The 22,974-nt window shown below is 38.5% G+C and overlaps 1 protein-coding gene across 3 annotated transcripts in view; it reads left to right on the top strand.

Annotated features, from left to right (window-relative positions):
• Window positions 1-22,974, top strand: part of Tango6 (transport and golgi organization 6) — an 83,547-nt gene that overhangs the window by 35,827 nt on the left and 24,746 nt on the right. For 2 of the 3 annotated variants that reach the window (XM_068355566.1, XM_068355578.1), the window contains exons 1-4: window positions 7,523-7,644; window positions 17,933-18,128; window positions 19,547-19,709; window positions 20,938-21,132. In XM_068355566.1, coding sequence (XP_068211667.1) covers window positions 7,596-7,644; window positions 17,933-18,128; window positions 19,547-19,709; window positions 20,938-21,132 — 603 coding nt within the window. In that variant the 5' untranslated portion in view covers window positions 7,523-7,595. Of the gene's footprint in view, window positions 1-7,522; window positions 7,645-17,932; window positions 18,129-19,546; window positions 19,710-20,937; window positions 21,133-22,974 lie in introns of those variants that run through there. The other variant, XM_068355574.1, reaches the window with a different exon arrangement.

Genomic DNA, 22,974 nt, shown 5'->3' with positions numbered 1-22,974 from the left:
GGAATGATCTTCCTAATCGGGTGGTTGAATCAGTAGAACTTCAAAAGTTCAAAGTTGGAGCAAATGCTTTTTTGTTGACCAGGCGGACATGAGTCTTTTTATAGTTTATTTATAACATATTTGTTTTTGATGCTGTTAATAGTTTATATATGACATGTCTGTTTTGACGTTGTTACTGTTTTTAGAATGCTTTATTGTTAATTTGTTCTCTTCATTTATTTATTTCCTTATTTCCTTTCCTCACTGGGCTATTTTTCCCTGTTGGAGCCCCTGGGCTTATAGCATCTTGCTTTTCCAACTAGGGTTGTAGCTTGGATAGTAATAATAATAATAATAATAATAATAGTGGCTATGAAGAATCAGCATTGGATTATTTCAGTTTAAAACCATTTTTGTGTATCTTAATGTAATTCGTTTAATGCTTATTATTCATTGAACGTTATTTGTAATTTTTTTAATAAAGTATAACAATTAAACACACTTAGTTATAAGGATATAGAAGCTGGTACTCTGTATTATTATTATTATTATTATTATTATTATTATTATTATTATTATTATTATTATTATTATTATTATTATTATTCATACGACCCTAGTTGGAAAAGCGGGAATGCTTAAAGCCCAAGGGCTCCAACAGGTAAAATAGCCCAGTGAGGAAAGGAAATAAAGAAATAAGCTACCAAGAGAAGTAATGAACAATTAGAATAAAACATTTTTAAGAACAGCAACAACATTAAAATGGTTTGAATAAGAAAGATAAAGGTGATGTAAATGAATGAGAAACCGGATGTCTTAGTAACGTACTATAGGTGGTTTATTTTTACACCTTGTTATCTGATAAGCACCAAGGTCTATAGACCTTGATAAGAACCATATAGACGGTTAGCAGCTGTGCCGTTAAAACTGCCTCAGGGTACAATTTATGTGACTCTGTGCTATTATATGCCAATTCTTATATAAACTAGAGGGGTGCTCAGTAAAGCCCAGACCTACGCCACGACAGCTTATTTCATGACCTTTTATTATTATTATTATTATTATTATTATTATTATTATTATTATTATTATTATTATTATTATTAGCCAAGCTACAACCCTAGTTGGAAAAGGAAGATGCTATAAGCACAAGGGCACCAATAGGGAAAAATAGCACAGTGAGGAAAGGAAATATTATTATTATTATTATTATTATTATTATTATTATTATTATTATTATTATTATTACTAGCCAAACTACAACCCTAGTTGGAAAAGCAAGATGATATAAGCCCAAGGGCTCCCATAGGGAAAATTAGCACAGTGAGGAAAGGAAACATTATTATTATTACTATTATTATTAGCCAAGCTACAACCCTAGTTGGAAAAGCAAGATGCTATAAGACCAAGGGCTCCAATAGGGAAAATTAGCACAGCGAGGAAAGGAAATAAGGAAACAAATAAATGATGAGAACAAGTTAACAATAAATAATTCTAAAACAGTAACAACGTCAAAACAGATATGTCCTATATAAACTATTAACAACGTCAAAAACAGATATGTCATATATAAACTATAAAAAAGACTCATGTCAGCTTGGTCAACATAAAAACATTTGCTCCAACTTTGAACTTTTGAAGTTCTACTGATTCAACTTTGACCTTGACCTTAACGACTATTAATTAGCGTGGATTTTCATATACTCAAAATCTCAAATATTAACCAAGTTTGAAGTCTCTCTGACACGATGTCCAAACTCATGGTGGATTATGTGAATTGGACACTTTGCTTAACCGTGAGCTTGACCTTTGACCTTGACCTTCTAAAATTTGATAATTTTCAGCTCTTTGCATAACAGTTAATCCCTGCAAGTTTCACTACACTACAATTAAAATTGTGGCCAGGAAGCTGTTCTCAAACAAACACACACACACACACACACACAAATAAACAAGGGGTAAAACATACCCTCCTTCAAACTTCGTTGGCAGAAGTAATTTTTTTTTTCTGCCGAAATACGTTCGATCAGGGAAATCAATGATAGGCCTAAGAGTGGTCAACACATACAATGAGCACATAAGCCCATTGCATCTCTCTCTCTCTCTCTCTCTCTCTCTCTCTCTCTCTCTCTCTCTCTCTCTCTCTCTCTCTCTCTCATATACATACACACACACACACACACACACATATATATATATATATATATATATATATATATATATATATATATATAGATAGATAGATAGATAGATAGATAGATATGTGTGTTGGGGGGTGTTATAAGCTAGCCCAAGCACCAGCCACCCGTTGAAATATTACCGCTAGAGACTTTTTGGGTCCTATGACTAGCAAGAAAATAGCAAATAGAACTGAATGAAATACAACTACAGCAGTGTTAGTTAATAGGTGCTATAAAAAGGAATTTAAAATGCCGATTGGTGATGGAAATAGACGAGAAACGTTTAAAAACACCTGCGTTAAAGTATAATTAAGCAGGTGTTTACAGGTGTATTATATCTAAAATGTGGACAGAGAGAGAGAGAGAGAGAGAGAGAGAGAGAGAGGAGAAGAGAGAGAGAGAGAGAGAGAGAGAGAGAGCTAGTTTCCTGTACCCCAGATCACAATAATCAAAATCTAATAAGGTCTGCATCCTCCTATCTTCTGTCAGTGTCTGTGTATCATATTTACCTATGTATAAAGCTACAGTCCTAACTGTGACTTATAAATAACACTGGATTGGATAAAAATACTTTTCTATTCAATAGAAATATGTACACACAGACACTAGAAACGTTGTGTTCAGTGATGTACCTCCCAAAGAATGGAAGCAATTTTTCCTTGAATCAAATGAATCCTACAGGCAGTGTTGCCTGATATGGGGATTTTTCCCTAGATTTGGGGATTTTGAGTGTGGCGGGGATATTCTGTACGCATTTCTTTGAAGAAACAAAAATTAGTAAATCTTTATATTGTTGCAATTAGTTTACTGGCACTCTAATATATGAAGTATGGTGAGTAATTTCTATAGGAGTAAAGCCTACATGATCGGAAGAAAATATATTTCTGGAAATGGGGATTTTTGGGTGGTTTGGGGGATTTTTTATCATGTTTTGGGGATTTTTAGACTAACCCATCTGGCAACAATGGACTATCATGTTAGTCCCCAGCATCATATTTTCACAGTCCTGTCACTCGCTTAGTTTTACAGAGAGCAGTCCCCATATTGGGAATCAAGTCACTTATAATATTTGACCCCCAGTGCATACCGTGCAAATATGTGTTAATCTATCCATCATTACCAAACACTATTATAGTAATAAACTACATCATTGATAGTGGCAACTTTTTTTTATGGTGATGGCATTGATGTTGACCGCCTGCGACAACAGCTCTCTCTTCTCTCACAGCATTGTTCTTTTGAAATAAGACAGGCTTTACGAGAAATAGTTGAGTTTATTAAAGGCCTTGGTGACCATAATTATTATTATTATTATTATTATTAAATGCTAAGCTACAACCCTAGTTGGAAAAGCAGGATGCTATAAGCCCAGGGGCCCCAACAGGGAAAATAGCTCAGTGAGGAAAGGAAACAAGGAAAAATAAAATATTTTAAGAATAGTAACAACATTTAAATAAATATTTCCTATATAAACAATAAAAACTTCAACAAAACAAGAGAAAGAGAAACTAGATACAACAGTGTGCCTGAGTGTACCCTCAAGCAAGAGAACTCTAACCCAAGACAGTGGAAGGCCATGGTACAGAGGCTATAGCACTACCCAAGACTAGAGAACAATGGTTTGATTTTGGAGTGTCCTTCTCCTAGAAGAGCTGCTTACCATAGCTAAAGAGTCTCTTCTACCCTTACTGAATTGACTAAGGTTGTTAAGCTGTTGCTTGTTATGCTAGCATCAAATGCACAGAGCGCTTTTAGTGCCACGCGAAGAGTGAAAACGTACCTTCGGAGTACAATAACTCAGAAAAGATTGAATCGCTGCATTCAGTAGAACTTCAAAAGTTCAAAGTTGGAGCAAATGCTTTTTTGTTGACCAGGCTGACATGAGTCTTTTTATAGTTTATTTATGACATATCTGTTTTTAACGTTGTTAATAGTTTATATATGACATGTCTGTTTTGACGTTGTTACTTATTTTAGAATGATTTATTGTTAATTTGTTCTCTTCATTTATTTATTTCCTTATTTCCTTTCCTCACTGGGCTATTTTTCCCTGTTGGAGCCCCTGGGCTTATGGCATCTTGCTTTTCCAACTAGGGTTGTAGCTTGGATAGTAATAATAATAATAATAATAATAATAATAATAATAATAATAATAATAATAATAATAATAATAATAATAATAATAATACTTCATTGTCATTCGGAAAAAAACGGTACCCTTGACTTGATCGATATTGCGAATAAGTTTGTAGCAAAGAATTAACATCTTCAGTATATTTCTGGTAAATTCACGAAGTAGGCCTATTGGTGTATGTATATATATATATATATATATATATATATATATATATATATATATATATATATATATATATAAATATATATATATATATATATATATATATATATATATATATATATATATATATATATATATATATATATACCACTAGGCCTACTTGGAATATATATATATATATATATATATATATATATATATATATATATATATATATATATATATATATACATATGTATATATATATATATATATATATATATATATATATATATATATATATATATATAGAGAGAGAGAGAGAGAGAGAGAGAGAGAGAGAGAGAGAGAGAGAGAGAGAGAGAGAGAGAGAGAGAGATAGGTCTATTGGTATTTTATGATTGTTATTGTGTAAAAATCGGAATTGGTCACATGAAAAATCTTCCAAAAAATATGATTTTATTTTTTATACAATATGCTGTCAGATGCCTGGAAATCGCACCTGAGGGTGTTTCCTCATAAATTTTTTTTCTGGGGGAGAGAGGCTCCATCTTCAATGTCATTTCGAAGTTTACGCCCCTGTCCTAAGTTAATAAGATAATACAACTAGAAGTTATTCCTTTTAGGCTGCAACAGCTGTTGTAGCTGACAAGGAAAAACTGCTAGTTGCAGTGAGGGAAGGATTTAACGTATGATGAACGAGAGTTCTTGCTTTGTCCATCTCCTTACTATGAACTATGTTAGTTTTAGATGAGTCAACAGGTTATTATTATTATTATTATTATTATTATTATTATTATTATTATTATTATTATTATTATTATTATTATTAGCCAAGCTACAACCCTAGTTGGAAAAGCAAGATGCTATAAGCCCAAGGGCTCCAAGAGGGAAAAATAGCCCAGTGAGGAAAGGAAATAAGGAAATAAATATATTATTATTATTATTATTAGCCAAGCTACAGCCCTAGTTGGAAAAGCAAGATGCTATAAGCCCAAGGGCTCCAACAGGGAAAATAGCCCAGTGGGGAAAGGAAATAAATATATTATTATTATTATTATTATTATTATTATTATTATTATTATTATTATCATTAGCCAAGCTACAACCCTAGTTGGAAAAGCAAGATGCTATAAGCCCAAGGGCTCCAACAGGGAAAAATAGCCAAGTGAGGAAAGGAAATAAGGAAATAAATAAATGATGAGAATAAATTAACAATATATCATTCTTAAAACAGTAACAGCGTCAAAACAGATAGGTCCTATATAAACTATTAACAACGTCAAAAACAGATATGTCATATATAAACTATAAAAAGACTCACGTCCAGATTTTTGGCTTAAAATATTTTATTTGTGCTTTCACTGATGAGTTTTGATTGTATGAAAAAACAGCTTCCCTTAGGTAACCTCAACGCAAGGACAAGAGGAACAGACATTTTTAACAACTTCAATAAGCAATGTCACAAAGGAGGACTAAATTTTACTTCCTTATTATAATAATTTATGCACTGATGGTGTTCCAGCTATGATGACTAAAAACTAGGGATCTATTGAACATCTTAAGAAAGCAAATAAATTATTTTTTCCCAAATGTAAATAACTGTGTTTAAACAGATATAATTTTTTACTGGGATGTTGCATTTTTATGAGATGTGATTTTAAAATACATACTTGCCAATATAAAAAATTTGAAAAGGTTATATTGTTGACATTTATAAGCTATCTTTTCCGAAAGATTAATATTATTTTATTTATCACTTCAATACAAAGAACCTACTTGCTTAACTAAAGTAATTTGAAAATGACATGCTTTTGATATTATTCATTTACTTACGGTAGTTTGAAAACTACCCAAACTTAAATGAAATATTTTAAAATTTAGTTTTTTATATAATTCATTTACTGATTACTTGTATAAAAAGTAGTTAATTCAAATATTTGAAATTGTAATGCTTTAAATTTTTATAAACCTGTCACTCTTTCTTTAGATTACTAATAAATTACTTATGAAAACTAGGTTAAATATGCTAGAATTAAAAGAAAATGATAGAAACAGGAATGATAATGATAGGCTTTGTGTGTTGTGTAGGAAGACGGAGGATACTGAGCATATTTTTAACTATAATGTGTAAAGGAAATTTAGAAATAACATAGAAATAGGGAATTTAGAAACCCCAACTAAAAAGGTTGCTCGGTATATTGGAAAGGTAGTTGGAGTGAGAAGTAAAAGTATGTAAAATGTGTTGTCTGTGTAGGCGGTAACTAATGATAATGAGTTTCTGCACTATAAAAACAATATCATTGGAAAGGAGGGGGGAGCATGGATATTATTATTATTATTATTATTATCATTATTATTATTATTTGCTAGGCTGCAACCCTAGTTGGAAAAGCAGGATGCTATAAGCCCAGGGGCTCCAGCAGGGAAAACAGCCCAGTGAGGAAAGGAAACAAGGAAAAAATTAATTGTTTTTAAGAACAGCAATAATACTAAAATATTTCCTATATAAACTATAAAAAACGTTAACAAAAAAAGAGGAGAAGAAACAAGAGAGAACAGTGTGCCCGAGTGTACCCTCAAGCAAGCGAACTCTAACCCAAGGCAGTGGAAGACCATGGTACAGAGGTTATGGCACTATTGTTTGAATGAAAGGTATTAAGCCTCATGTTGGGGAGTTAACATATCATTCATAACATTCGGTGAAGGAGTTAATATTTAATAACAAACTAACACTAAAATTTCTCAACTTTATTGATTAGATCTAATATTTTACCTTATAGTTTTTATAGTGTATAGAGGAGATATTTATTTTGATGTTACTCTTAAAATATTTTATTTTCCTTTTTTTCCTTTCCTCACTGGGCTATTTTCCCTGTTGGAGCCCCTGTGCTTAAAGCATCCTACTTTTTTTCAACTAGGATTGTAGCTTAGCTAGTAATAATAATAATAATAATAATAATAATAATAATAATAATAATGATAATAATAATAATAATATCGTATTTACAGGGGAGTACATTGGCTCCAAGAATTGGGCCAGATCTCTTACTAAAATGGAGGAAGAAGAAGAAGTCTGCCCGCAATCACAGTGTTGTGGAGAGAGCAACGAGGAACCTGGAAGTCCTCCAAACACAAATGTTGACGAGATTTCCACAATGACACGAGAGTTGCTGTTTAAATGGCTTGAACCTCTGAGCAAACTGGGTAAGATGTTTGAATGTCACTGTTTGATAATGAAAATTGTATATTTATAGATAGACTAATTTTAAAGGTTTTGTATGGTCCTGGTATCATAGGGGGCGGGGGACACCATAATGTAGGTTCCCTTTTCAATGGCAGGGGTTAATTAGGCTGTATATATACACCCGTGCACCATTTATAGGTTTTCAATTCTTTGGACTGGTAGTTTGTAGCGCTATGGCCAAGCGTCCTAATTTGTTTATTATTGCTCCGACTGTTATCTTGTATAGAATAAAAACGTTTGGAAATGGTCTACGGATCTTAAATATGTTGTGTAAGGGGGGGGGGGGGTCCGGTGGGGCGCAGCCCCCCTGGGTAAGGACACGGCTTTTAGCAAAGGTTAGGTGGGTTTTTTAAGTTAGCTTCTCCCGTCGTACTCGTAGGTAAGGAAACTGTTGTGTAAGGGGGGGTCCGGTGGGGCGCAGCCCCTGGGTAAGGATACGGCTTTTAGCATAGGTTAGGTGGGTTTTTTAAGTTAGCTTCTCCCGCCAAAATCTTTTTAGAACGACGGCCACAATTCAGAATATTCCCTTTTTCTACGGGATCTGGCCGTCACCCTACATAGGCTCCCTTTGGACCAAAGTGAAAGACCACATTTTACAAGATAAACAGACATATGAACACCCCTTAACCTAAGGTCTTCACCTAACCTAATGTAGGATCCTTATCCTTACTTACTAGGAACCGACCTCTCCTTACACTACCTTATTAATAGCTTAGGGGTGTACGTATGTTAGCGGCCATCTGTATGTATTATTATATCTAACTTAGAATACGGCAGTGTAATGGGGGGTCGCATGGGGCATTAGCCCCCTGTTAGGTAAGTAGGTAAGGTCACAGCTTGTAGGCTAGGTTAGGGGGGAAAGTTTAGGTCAGTTGATGTCTATTTTTAATCAACGCATGAGGAACTAGCCCCTGATGTACAAAGGCTCCCTAGCTTACCCTGTCTCAACGAACTACATTCACCCCTAAGGTTCTCCACATAACCTAACCTAGGAGCCATATTCTTATGTACTTGCCTACCGGGGGGGGGGGGGGGGGGGGACTATGACTTGTGCGACCCCCTTGAAACCAACTTATTCTTAACTTACCCTGTCGCAGCAAACTACATTCACTCCCCTATCCTAATCAGGCTGCCGTTCGCCTAGAAAATGAGAATACAGTACTTCCTAACTGTGTCTGTCATCATCCACACTTGATTAGGTGTTTTTGTGCTTAAATTGTTCGGTCTAACCAACTCTAATTCCTCACTTACAGGTCTTTGTTCCGCCAGTGGCTTGCTTCACTTGTAATTTAACTATATCATTGTTTCCCTTTTGTGGCAAGCAGTACAGGTTGTGCTAAGCCTGTTAGTCACTTGGGCTATTATTTTGGCAGACAAAACTTTATTGACCAAACTACCAGTAGACTACCTGAATGGTTAGGGTAGAGTTGAATAGGTTTGTTTAGTGTAGGATAGGTTAGGTTAGGACATTTTCACTTATTTTGTGGAACTGCAACCTACCATTCTACAAACACTCCAATTGAAAACTAAATTTCAAAAGGGAAACAAATATAGACCAGTGATCTAACCTAAGGTTAACTCTTAACTCACTCCAAGACTCTCATCCATATCTACCCATGGGATTGGGAGCAAATCCCCTTAGACCACTCTGCAACCCGGTGGTAGCCATTCAACAGGTCCAAGATAGCAGTTTCAGTATAAACCTAGAATTAGAGGTAAATTTACTGTTCTCCTACCTTTCTTTCTTCTCCCACTGTTGAGGGTGTAGCAGTCATGGCCGCCACTAGGTGGATTGGACTTAAGGTGTAAGTGAGCTTCATAGCCAACCAACTTTTCTTATTAGATAAGATTTGTTAAGAAGTATCTCCAATATCCTTCCAGACAAGGGGAAGGATGAATAGAATTATTCAAACCCTTTTCTTATATGTATATAAATTCGGTAGGCTAGTTGCATGGTCTCTCTTATTTAGTCACCCAGGCTGAAGGGTGGAGGGTCTCCTTCAGTTTTGTGCTGCACTTCGAGGCCAAAACCAAGACTACGTCGGTGCATGAACCTAGGTTTGAGTCCCTATCCACCCCCTCACTGTGAGAGATTTCGGGTGGTGATCAAGAGGAGATGCTCTTATGTTCCATGAGGGCTCTGTGGTTCTATCTGAAAAGGATCCGACACCTCAGCCGTGTCAAAGACTTTTTGTTAGCATTGGTGGGTCCAAGAAAAGGTGTCAAGGATCACGGTTTCTTTCTGGCTCTGTGAGACAAATCGTAGAGTGTACTCCTCAACTGATGAGAGGGTCAATGCACCAGCTAGGACCAGAGTTCATGAATTCAGTGGCATTGGCCCCCACTCTTGCCTTCAGGAGAAACCTGTCATTGGACCAAGTGTTGAAGGCTGGAGTCTGGAAAGGCAGACCACGTTCACGGCCTTTTACTAGCGAGGGTATACCCACAAGTCCCTTGACACATTTTTTCTTGGTCCTGTGGTGGCTGCTCAAGTAGTTGTGTAACCAGCCCAGCTCCCTTACTGGACAAGGATGCATCTCGTCTATAATAACATGTAGATGTAAGTCTGGAATGAATGGTAGTATGACTGGATCTTCTTCATTCTTTCGCCTTCTCGGGGACCTAGCGGTCGAAACGTTACATGCTGGATTGGACCTGATGCTGGTAAGTTACACTTCGGAGCAACATTCTTTAGGTCCAAAGAAGTATCTCTCCCAGCGCTCTTTAATCAAGGGTGTTGGTTGGGGGATCATATACCAACCCAGTGATTATCATATTGGTATATATTTCTAACTGATATCCCCTTCAGGCAAAGGGTGTCTCTAGTTTGATCAAGTACTTACATGCATGTACAGTACTGCCCCCAGGTCCTATTATCCTTCATCCATATGAAAATCAGGTACTGTACAGATCAAGTGATGATCACTTCCAGGGAGGAAAATGAACCATCCAGTTAGATTTTAAGGGGACTTCCAACCCATCAAGCAGCAAGTCTCCCTAAGTAAAGGGTGAGGGTTTGTATGACACGTAGGAGTAAATCACAAATTTCCTAAGTACCGTCCTTTAATCCAGCTTCCATCGTCAACTACTCCACTCAGTCCTGGGCCAAAAGGTCTAAAGTGATGGTTCTCCAGGTGGCTATTGGCTGGGGCTCCTCGCCACACACCTTCACTAGCTGGATAACTGTTTTTTTCAATATTAAACTTACCCGATAATCATGTAGCTGTCAACTCCGTTGCCCGACAGAATTCTACGGAAGGGATACGCCAGCGATCGCTATACAAGAGGGGGGTGTACTCACAAGCGCCACCTGTGGCCAGGTACTGCAGTACTTCTTGTTGACACCACTTCAATTTTTCCTCTGTCGTGCTTCCGGCAAGACGTTCATGGATACACTTATAATTTTGGAGTCTTGTTCACGGTTTTTGGTGAAGTATTGCTCTAAGATTTCAGCTTTCGCTATTCAGGAAGTTTTATTATTAGCTTAGCTAGCTTTTGGAATTAATTTGATTAATTATGGTGACGTAGAGAGTATGAACTCTCTTTCACCTTTAAATGGCCGACCCTTCCCTTAGACGGAAGTGTTGGTGTCTAAGAGAGTATAGACTCTCTTTCTTAATTTTGCTCACAAAAGTTATAGATTTATTTTATATCTCTCCGCCATTTATAGGCCTCTTCGATTAACTTCCTTTTTTATAAAATTATTAAATTAATTTTTATATTTGTTTATATTCGACCTTTCCTAATAGTAGGCGGTCTTTTCTTGTACCGAAGTTAATTAACATTGAGCCCGTCATTTCGGTTTTACCTGTTAACATATTATGCTATTTTAATGTTTTTGAAAGAATTTCTTTGATAGTCTCGTACTGTTTCAAAGTTGAACTAACGTTTTGTTTTGTCTCTGCAGTTGTTGACGTTCAGAACGTTCAACTTGCGCTCTATCGTTACGATAGAGAGAGAATTTTCACGGTGTCACGTTGCAGTAAGAGTAAACCGTTTATAACGTTTTGTTCATTCTTTCTTAGCTTAATGGTTTTAATTCTAATAAAGGAACTTTTTATTTGGGAAATCTTTCAGTTTTTTTCCTTTAACAATAATATGTTTTAACGAGTATATATGATTGGGCTCTTCTCTCAGGTTCTAAGTCAAGAGAGAGAGAGAGAGAGAGATAGAGACGGAGGGAGAGAGAGCTGGATAAACGTTTCGTTCAAGCGAGTAACGTTGTTATCGTTTTTGCTCTTCTCCCTAGTCTCTTTAGGGGAAGAAGGTAAACGTTTCTAGAGTTTATTCTTGTTCTCAAGCTTTATGCTGTGAGAGATTTTAAACGTAGTTTATTTGATCTAGTGTTTAGTCTCTTTCCAGCCACTGAATTATTTATCTTTCATTAGATTTTTCTGTTACATTGTAATTCTGTTTTCACAATTACTAACTTTTAAAGAAGGATAGAATTGCGTGTTTCAGGTACAAACCACTTAAAGTTTCGAGTTCAGTGAAATAAGTGCAAACAGAAATTCAAAAGTGATAAGTGATTAGCGCAAAGTGTGTCAGTGTTGTGCGTGAGGGTACTTCTTGCGTGCCAGTCGTCCTCCCAGTCCGGGACCTCTTGCAAGCTCCCAAGCCCAGGGGAGAAGCAATGTCGAAGGGCAAAAGGGTTCGGCAGGCCTTGATCGGCGCACAGAAGTATCCTCGGTGGTTGCGGGCGTGTCTTACAGAGACCGTCACTCCCACCCGCAGACGATTGAGCCCTTATTTTACTCGTCTGCAGAAGAAATTTCGGGGAGATAACGCTGGACTCAGGTCTCAAGACCTCTTAAACGTAAAGTCCAGACCTCTAGAGTTCAACAACCCGGATGCAGTCATTGGGTTAGCTCTGACTCTCCGCAGTCATCAGGTGACTGCACACCTCCTAAGAGAGGTAAGGTGATGCCGCAACAGACCTCATCTTCTGTTAAGGCTTTGCCTCAGCAGACCTTAGCGTCTGCCGACCCCAAGATGACTTTGCTGCAGTCCATGCAGTCACAGCTTGCGGTCTTAATGCGTGAGTGTCAGGCTGAGAAGGTTACACCTCCTCCTGCGATCGCTCCGCCTCACCGCAGTCCAGTCTGCCAGGCGTACGATGTTGAGGTTCCTCAGGATACCTTACCGCGTACTGAGTTGCCAGTTACCAGCGGTGTGCAGCAACCTCCGCCTTCCTTAAGGCAACCTCAGCAATGGGAGCAGGAATCTTATGCCTTACTTCCTCCGCTTCCGCTTGCGGTTCCACCAGTGAGGCAACAATCTCTTGAGGTACGGCAACCCAACCCTCCTCAAGGCAAGAGCCTCAACTCCTTAGGCTAGCACCTCAGGAACCTCAACTCGCGAGACAAGAACTGCGTTCTGTGCAGCCGCTACCTCAACTCTCGCAGCTCACACCTCAGGAACCTTAACTCGTTCCTCAGGAACCTGCTACTGCGCATCCGCAACCCTTACAGCAAGCGCAACTCTTGAGGCAGCAACCTCATGCTATGAGTCAGCCACCTCAACGCATGCATCTGCCACTTTCTCCTCAACTTGAGCCTCTTCCCATTCAACTTGGGAATAACAAATGACAATAATAACACCTCATTACTTTCATAACTTGCATTTGTAATCATATACATGTATGCCTACACAAACATTATGATAATGGAGGTTATTTGTATTACTTATATAAAAATATATATGTATTCCTTGCAATATATTTTTAACAAAATCGCAAAATATGGCAAAAATATCTTCAAAACAAAAATGAATCATGAGTTATGAATGTAAGGTAAATATTATGTTGATATTAAACCCCATGCAAGCATGCATGAAGTAATGCAGTGTTGCCAACAGGGCGAGTTTCCCTTTCCTGAGGTGAAGTAGATTATAGTACATTTAGTGTAGCTTAATTCTACGATTATCATGCCGGCTATCAAATTCATCAACAAAACAGTCTAAATCAATTCCCTCGGCACGTGCACTTTCAATGGACGGTAATGCGATATTACTCACTCTAGCACTGGTCATGGAATTTCTGAGAAATGTTACACGCCATGCAACACGCTCTGCTTACCTTACAGCATGCTCTACATACAGCATGCTCTGCATACAGCATGCTCTGCATACAGCATGCTCTGCATACAACATGCTCTGCATACCTTACCGCATGCTCTGCATACAGCATGCTCTGCATACAGCATGCTCTGCATACAGCATGCTCTACATACAGCATGCTCTGCATACAGCATGCTCTGCATACAGCATGCTCTACATACAGCATGCTCTGCATACAGCATGCTCTGCATACAACATGCTCTGCATACCTTACCGCATGCTTCTCAGTCATACATCTTTGGTTGTTGCCAACTCACTAGACTGTCAAGCAGTTTCATAACGTTGCCTTCTAGTCTGCTGCTTTTGCACCAGTGAAACCCTCACTGAGAGAACTTAGCTTTTCTCGGATATGGTCCCTGTAGATGAGAAAGTGCTTTTCTCCCTCCTTCTGATATTCCCTTGAGGACTCTGTCATTTGGAGAGGAGCCTTTAGCTGCGTAGCCTCCTATGGACTTTTATTTAAGCATAACATGCTTCCAGGGAAGGTAATGGTTCCACTTCAGTCGCTAACCCCGTCTGTTACCACACCTGCTCCCATAGACCTTGAGCTGTGTTGCAAGACATGCAGTCCAAGCTTAGTCCTTGTTAGAGGATTTTTTGTTTACGGAGTCAGTGTGTCACTGGGAAGACGTTCAACAACCAGCAGAAGTGACTTGTTGTGACGCAGTGCGGCAACCTCAGCAACCCGATAAGGAGTTGTCTGTACGACCCAGACAGTCTAGACAGCTTCGGGTTGTCACTGTACTTCCTCGCTTCCCCATGGTTGACAGTTCACAGACTGTGCAGCAGTACCATGATCTTATGTCCGGCTCCGTCAGACGACTGGCTTTTAAGAGCTCCCACAAGTCGTCGCTGTCTGGAGATTCTCAGATGGACTATGGATCTGACCAAGGAACTGGGCCTCCTGGTCAATTTTGAGGAGTCTCAGCTCGTCCCATCCCAGACCATTGTCTCCCTGGGTATGGATCTTCAGAGTCGAGCTTTTCGGGCTTTTCCGTCGGCCCCAAGGATCTTCCAAGCCCTAGAATGCATCCAGAGCATGCTGAGAAGGAACCGATGCTCAGTCAGGTAGTGGATGAGTCTAACAGGGACACTTTCATCGCTGGCCCTGTTCATCGTGTTAGGGAGACTCCACCTCCCCCCCTTCAGTATCATCTAGCTGCTCACTGGATAAAGGACATGACGCTAGAGACGGTCTCAGTTCCTGTTTCCGAAGAGAGGAGGTCTTCTCTCGCGTGGTGTAAGAACAGCTTTCTTCTCAAGGAAGTCTACCTTTGGCTGTTCAGAAACCCGACCGCCGTCTCCTCTCGGACGCATCAGACACGGGCTGGGGTGCGACTTTGGACGGACAGGAATGCTCGGGAACATGGAATCAGGAGCAAAGGACACTTCACATCAATTGCAAGGAGTTGTTGGCGGTTCTTCTGGCCTTGATAACTTCAAGTCCCTCCAGCTTAACAAAGTGGTGGAGGTGGACTCTGACAACACCACAGCCCTGGCTTACATCTTCAAGCAGGGAGGGACTCTTTCGTGAAGTTGTTCTAGATCGCAAGGGACCTCCTCATCTGGTCTAAAGATCGAAAGCTCACGCTGGTAACGAGGTTCATTCAGGGCGGTATGAATGTCATGGCAGATCACCTCAGCCGGAAGGGTCAGGTCATCCCCACAGAGTGGACCCTTCACAAGAATGTTTGCAGCAGACTTTGGGCCCTGTGGGGTCAGCCAACCATAGATCTGTTCGCTACCTCGATAACCTAGAGACTCCTGTTGTATTGTTCTCCGATTCCAGACCCAGCAGCAGTTCACGTGGATGCTTTTCTGCTGGATTGGTTCCATCTCGACCTGTATGCATTCCCGCCATTCAAGATTGTCAACAGGGTACTTCAGAAGTTCTCCTCTCGCAAAGGGACACGGCTGACGTTGGTTGGCTCCGCTCTGGCCCGCGAGAGAATGGTTCTTAGAGGTACTGCAATGGCTGGTCGACATTCCCAGGACTCTTCCTCTAGGAGTGAACCTTCTACGTCTACCTCACGTAAAGAAGGTACACCCAAACCTCCACGCTCTTCGTCTGACTGCCTTCAGACTTTCGAAAGACTCTCAAGAGCTAGGGGCTTTTCTAAGGAGGCAGCCAGAGCAATTGCCAAAGCAAGGAGAACATCCACTCTCAGAATCTATCAGTCTCAAGGGGAAGTCTTCCGTAGCTGGTACAAGACCAATGCAGTTTCCTCAACCAGTACCACTGTAACCCGGATTGCTGACTTCCTGTTATATCTAAGGAAAGTAAGATCCCTTTCAGCTCCTACGATCAAGGGTTACAGAAGTATGTTGGCAGCGGTTTTCCGCCACAGAAGCTTGGATATTTCCATCAACAAAGATCTACAGGACCTCCCTGGGTCTTTTGAGACCTCAAAGGAACGTCGGTTGTCCACTCCAGGCTGGAATCTAGACGTGGTCCTAAGGTTCCTTATGTCATCAAGATTTGAACCTCTCCAATCAGCCTCTTTTTAGGACCTCACATTAAAAACTCTTTTCCTCGTGTGCTTGACAACAGCTAAAAGAGTAAGTGAGATCCACGCCTTCAGCAGGATCATTGTTTTCACATCTGAAACGGCTACATGTTCCTTGCAGCTCGGTTTTTGCTAAACGAGCTTCCTTCACGTCCTTGGCCTAAGTCGTTCGAGATCCCAAGCCTGTCCAACTTGGTGGGGAATGAACTGGAGAGAGTACTTTGCCCAGTTAGAGCTCTTAGGTACTATCTAAAAAGGTCTTAACCTTTACGAGGACAATCAGAAGCCTTATGGTGTGCTATCAAGAAACCTTCTTTTCCAAGTTCTAAGAACTCAGTTTCTTACTATTCAGGCTTCTGATTAGGGAAGCACATTCTCATCTGAAGGAAGAAGACCTTGCTTTGCTGAAGGTAAGGACACATGAAGTAGGAGCTGTGGCTACTTCAGTGGCCTTCAAACAGAGCCATTCTCTGCAGAGTGTTATGGATGCAACCTATTGGAGAAGCAAGTCAGTGTTCGCATCATTCTATCTCAAAGATGTCCAGTCTCTTTACGAGTACTGCTACACCCTGGGACCATTCGTAGCAACGAATGCAGTAGTAGGCGAGGGCTCAGCCACTACATTCCCATAATCCCATAACCTTTTAACCTTTCTCTTGAATACTTTTTATGGGTTGTACGGTCGGCTAAGAAGCCTTCCACATCCTTGTTGATTTGGCGGGTGGTCAATTCTTTCTTGAGAAGCGCCGAGGTTAAAGGTTGTGATGAGGTCCTTTAGTATGGGTTGCAGCCCTGTATACTTCAGCACCTTAGAGTTGTTCAGCCTCCTAAGAGGAACGCTGCGCTCAGTAAGGAAGACGAACTTATTTAAGGCAGAGTAATGGCTCAAGTCGACTTCCTTACCAGGTACTTGTAATTTCATTGTTATTTTGAATAACTGATAATATGAAATACGGGATACTTAGCTTCTTGATATACATGTACACTGGTTTTCACCCACCTCCCTGGGTGTGAATCAGCTACATGATTATCGGGTAAGTTTAATATTGAAAAATGTTATTTTCATTAGTAAAATAAATTTTTGAATATACTTACCCGATAATCATGATTTAATTGACCCACCCTTCCTCCCCATAGAACCAGTGGACCGAGGAAAAATTGAAGTGGTGTCAACAAGAAGTACTGCAGTACCTGGCCACAGGTGGCGCTTGTGAGTACACCCCCCTCTTGTATAGCGATCGCTGGCGTATCCCTTCCGTAGAATTCTGTCGGGCAACGGAGTTGACAGCTACATGATTATCGGGTAAGTATATTCAAAAATTTATTTTACTAATGAAAATAACATGTTATCTAACTTTTATGCATGAGTCCAGCTCATGCTGAAACAGTTTCCCTAATTAAAGGACTCAGAAAAAATAAAAATTACCTTAAAAATTTGTGATTTGGCACAATTCTGTTGTTTTTTGTTCGGGAGAGTTCAAAACAGAATTTTGAATCTCAACATTAACAGTAGCATGAGGGAATTTTTACTGTCACATAGTCGTATGTATTTTATCTTACCCTTATATAGACTGCTGTGTAGTGCTTTGCCCTAATTCTGTTTTTTTTTTTTTTTACATTTCAGGTATGCCCGGTACTAATTCTTTAGAACATGCTGAAAATATTTTATCTAGCCTGAAAGAAGAGGGGTTTGAATTTTCAAAGCCCTCCAAGCCATCTCATGATGATACTGTTGCTGAAAAAGAATTAAGAAAATCAATTCAGTCATTAGTTGTAAAACTGCTTTCCAATGTTGATGATGCCACCAAATCTGATGTTCGGTAAGTCTTACATGCAATCCGTTTAATTAGAAAGTTTTACACCCTTAGCTTTCAGAGCTTGAAATTCATAAACTAGTTTGAATTTATATTGAAAAGATTTTTGTTATTTTTCAAAGTAAAGGTAGTAAGGATTTTTGGTTGATTATACTGTAGTGATTGGGTTACATGTATATTGTATTTCATTTCACATAATGCTTAACCTATAGATAGCTTCACATATCATATGATGTTATAAGGAATTTACTCATGTTGGTTTTGGATTTTTCTTCCTTTATATACTCTTCCCGCCTTCCAATGATCTCATATGGGTAGTAACTGATTTTACGGAAATGTCTTGTAATGTCTCAGTGTTCTTGGCTTTCATAGTGAGACACGGTCATATACGTCGTATTATGCAGGAAGCGTATAAATGTTTTCAGGATCACATCCTTTGCCCAGTTCATGTTTATATTTATGGATGTTTGGAATACTTTTTTCCAACTAGGGTTGGAGCGTAGTTAGTAATAATAATTTCCTTTGGCCATGTTGAGAGAATGGAAAATGGCTGTCTGCTAAAGAAGGTGATGAATGCAAGAGTTGATGAGAGAAGTACAAGAGGAAGGCCAAGGTTTGGGTGGATGGATGGAGTGAAGAAAGCTCTGGGTGATAGGAGGATAGATGTGAGAGAGGCTAGAGAGCGTGCTAGAAATAGGAATGAATGGCGAGCGATTGTGATGCAGTTCCGGTAGGCCCTGCTGCTTCCTCCGGTGCCTTAGATGACCGCGGAGGTAGCAGCAGTAGGGGATTCAGCATTATGAAGCTTCATCTGTGGTGGATAACGGGGGAGGGTGGGCTGTGGCACCCTAGCAGTATCAGCTGAACTCGGTTGAGTCCCTTGTCAGGCTGGGAGGAACGTAGAGAGTAGAGGTCCCTTTTTTGTTTTGTTTCATTTGTTGATGTCGGCTACCCCGGTATATGTATGTATTACTTATAGGAAAAATATTTTAGTTTTCAAGCGCGCTTGAAGGAGGAATTAAAATCGTAAACTGCATTGTTTTGTTCAACAGTTTTCAGAGGTTTATCCTTAATTGTGTCTTGTATTATATTGTAAGTTAAAGATAGCAATGAAAAAAAAAAAAATTGTTGGGTGCCCTGGGAGTTAGCCATGCGATAGGTCAGAAACTTCTGAATTAGGGAAAATGACATCAAAACAGGAATCAAGAGGTATGTTAGAAATTTTTAAAATTAATGCTTATTTTTTAGAGTTGTAATAGATATACCTTGTATGTTTTTATATTGTATTTTGAGAGATGCTGGATGACATCATTAAAATTTTGTTTAATATTTTAATGTTTTTATCATAGGTTGAATTCATAGATAGTTTTGTTCAATAGTGCTGCATACTACAGTATATTTATTATCTTGTTTTTTTATTTCAGTGTTGTCTGTGGATGCTATGTAATTGCTGTCCTTTATGAAATTCATAAAGTATTAAGTAATTTATCGTCACCTGTTGCTGTAACAGGCGAAAAAGAATCTTCGCTAAAAGCTGTTGATAATCCACCTCCACCACCCAGTCTTATAAGTGTTCAGCAAACTAAGGTAAGGTTATTCTATTGCTGAAGTAATAGATTGCAAAGAGTATTTCTTGATGGGCACTGTAGTGACTGTAGAAATGCAATGTCTGATGTTGCTTAGAATAATATTCTTGGCCCATTACTTTTCATATATATGCTTAGTGTGTCATTTGGCTTAAAAAACTAGCTTGTTGCTTATGCAGATGATACTACTCTCTTTGAATGAGCTCCACTGCCTGAATGTAGACATACTGTTGCTGAATCTCTTAATAGAAATCTAAAGGAAATTAATGCATGGTCAAATTATTTGGGTTAAAGTTGAACCCTAACAAAACCAAGTAAAATAAGTAGGTCAAGGGCAGTGGCTCCTCAACATCTAAATGTTTGCATTGACAATGTCTCTTTAACTATATAGAATTCACTTACAATTCTAGGTGTGATTATTGATTGCAGATTTACTTTAGAGAAACACATTTGGTCTATTTCTTCTTCAATTTCATGAACAAAATTTGAATAATGAGAAAGTCTTGAGGGTTTTTATATCAAATTATTCTGAGAAAATTTTAATTTTTTCATTTGAGTTTGTGTGATCTTCAGCTGCTGATTATCATCTTAATTTGTTGGAAAAAACTTGCATTCTATTATATTCCTTATCTTTTATCTGGTTATTAACCCTTTTACCCCCAGGCTATTTGGAAATTTCCAACCCCTAACCCCCAGGGGGTTATTTTTTTCCCAGCACATTTTGCAGTATATTTTTTTTAAATTGCTTTAACAGCCTTAATTTTTGTCATAGAGAGGTCAGGTTGGTCTCATTCTCTTGGAAAATGCCTGAATTTTCTCAAAAAATTAAAAAGAATATGAAAAATTTTGTTTATAGCATTTTTTGCAAGGACGTACCGGTACGTCCATGGGGGTAAAGGGATGGCTTTTGTGAAACGTACCAGTACGTCCTTTGGGGGTAAAAGGGTTAATGTGTGTGACACCATTGGTCAGTTAGCCCTTTGTGCATTACTCAAGATTTTTCATAATTCTGACCGTCCTTTGAATTCAGATCTTTTTAGTTTTTTGTGTCATAAATCTACTACAGTAGTGAACTTAAACCTTTGTATAACATGCATACTGCATACTTAAACCTTTGTACGTATAAGTCCCTACTGTACTTTGTTAAAGAATACAGTACTGTATTGAAATTATGTCAAAAGTTTCATGTGACATACTGAATATATGTACTAATACAATTTATTTTCCAGATTGTTGAGGATGCTTTACGACTTGTGAATTACACAATTGTGCTGGGATGCTTAAGTCTTGAGGCATCTCAGTACATAAAAGTGATGGTAGCTCGGAGAAAATTTGTGTTTGGGCCGAATCTTGTGACCATCACGCCAAGTTGTCGTCATATTTTTCTAGCTTCTCTAATGAAAATAATTTTGGATTTTTATGAGGTAGAGTTCAAAATAGACTTTAGTACAGTACTTTTAAACTTTTTTCACATTGCTTATGTTCTTTTGAATTCATAGTTATAATTGTTTTCTTGTAAATTTTTCACCTAATATGGTACATCATAGTGTGTTCATACAATATACAAGCCTCTTTTAGACCTCATGTATAGTTTTTTACAGCGTGACCATACTGTCAGCCCTCCTTATTCGCAAGAGTTAGGTAACAAAGACACCTGTGAAAAGCGAGAATCCGCAAATACTTTCTTCCTTAGGCTGGGTTAACTCCTAACTAACAACTTACTGCCTGATGCCTACACATGGCCAAATAACACTTTAAGTAACCAACTGTGTATTGTACTGACTAAAATGGTTTGTTCCGTAACCGAAATACAAACCATGCTATTTACATGGGGTATTACTTTCGATGTAGCACCCCATGTTAATAGCTAAGGTTTGTATGGTTAGGAAAAATACAAATTATCTCCGAATTTGTCATTTTACTTGGTTTTCTATCACAGTATAAATATTGTATCTATGGTTTAACATATTTCAGTGAGTACAGTACACAGTAAGACTATGGTACACATAATAACAAGTTATCGCCATACTTAAGGTAAATAATTCACTGTGACAACAAAACACTCGTTGCTATCAAATATAACACTCGATGATACTGTAGTGTATGTTACTGTAATATATGTACAGTACTATCACTAGTGTACAGGTACAGGTTAATTAACCCTTTTACCCCCAAAGGACGTACTGGTACGTTTCACAAAACCCATCCATTTACCCCCATGGACGTACCGGTACGTCCTTGCAATAAAATTTTTTTTTTCATATTTTTGATAATTTTTTGAAAAAATTCAGGCATTTTCCAAGAGAATGAGACCAACCTGACCTCTCTATGACAAAAATTAAGGCTGTTAGAGCAATTTAAAAAAAAATATACTGCAAGATGTGCTGGGAAAAAAATAATCCCTTGGGGGTTAAGGGTTGGAAATTTCCAAAGAGCCTGGGGGTAAAAGGGTTAACTGAGGTAACACTCGTAAGTGTTCTCTGTTTTCGGCAGATTGATTCACGCTGTTGATACTCACCGTACATGTAGCCTGTACAGTGTTCTACGTTACTACTGTAAAGTACGGTATTTTGTATAGTGTTGTACAGTAGTTAATAGAACAATAATATTACTGTACTACACAATGAATACACTAATAATAAAAATCAAAAGAAAAAGTATCAGTGAAAGAGCATTAATCATCTACTGTACGTACAAAGTTCTACGCAGTGAGTCTGAAGTGTGATGCAACTTTTTGAGCCATCTATTGTTTGGCGCATGGTTTAGCGTATTTTATGTATCGTATTTTATACTAAGATTATTATAAGCACACTGGATATGTACAGGTTTTTACATCACAACGGGATTCTGCGTGAAAAGGACCGAAGCGGGAGATGCACACGCAAGGAGAGATGATGCAAGACTGAGGCTGAGTGAATGAGAGATGGGGTGTTGTGTTGTATGGAGAGGGAAATGGTACAAAGAGTGCCAGGTGCAAAGGAACGTGGTCGGTTTGAAATCATAAGGCCGCGAGATTGCTTACCGCAAAACTGCGAATACTTGGGTTTAATGGTTATTGATCACTGTTTTCACACCCCTTAATGTTCAAAGACCTCCCTTGATTGCCATGGTTGGAACTTGCTCACAAGGCCTAGGACAAAGTGAATTTCCAGACCTCCGGGCCTGAAAATTTTCTGCATTTTAGCCGGTTGAATAAGATCCTGCCTCCCTCACTCTCTCCAAGGAGGAGATAATATGTGCGTAAGTGTACGAGTATGTTTCTACTT

The sequence above is a fragment of the Palaemon carinicauda genome, chromosome 2 (assembly GCF_036898095.1).
Source record: "Palaemon carinicauda isolate YSFRI2023 chromosome 2, ASM3689809v2, whole genome shotgun sequence".
Lineage (NCBI taxonomy): Eukaryota > Metazoa > Arthropoda > Malacostraca > Decapoda > Palaemonidae > Palaemon > Palaemon carinicauda.
The sequence above is the reverse complement of the archived record's forward strand: the minus strand, read 5'-3'. Positions and strand labels throughout refer to the sequence as shown.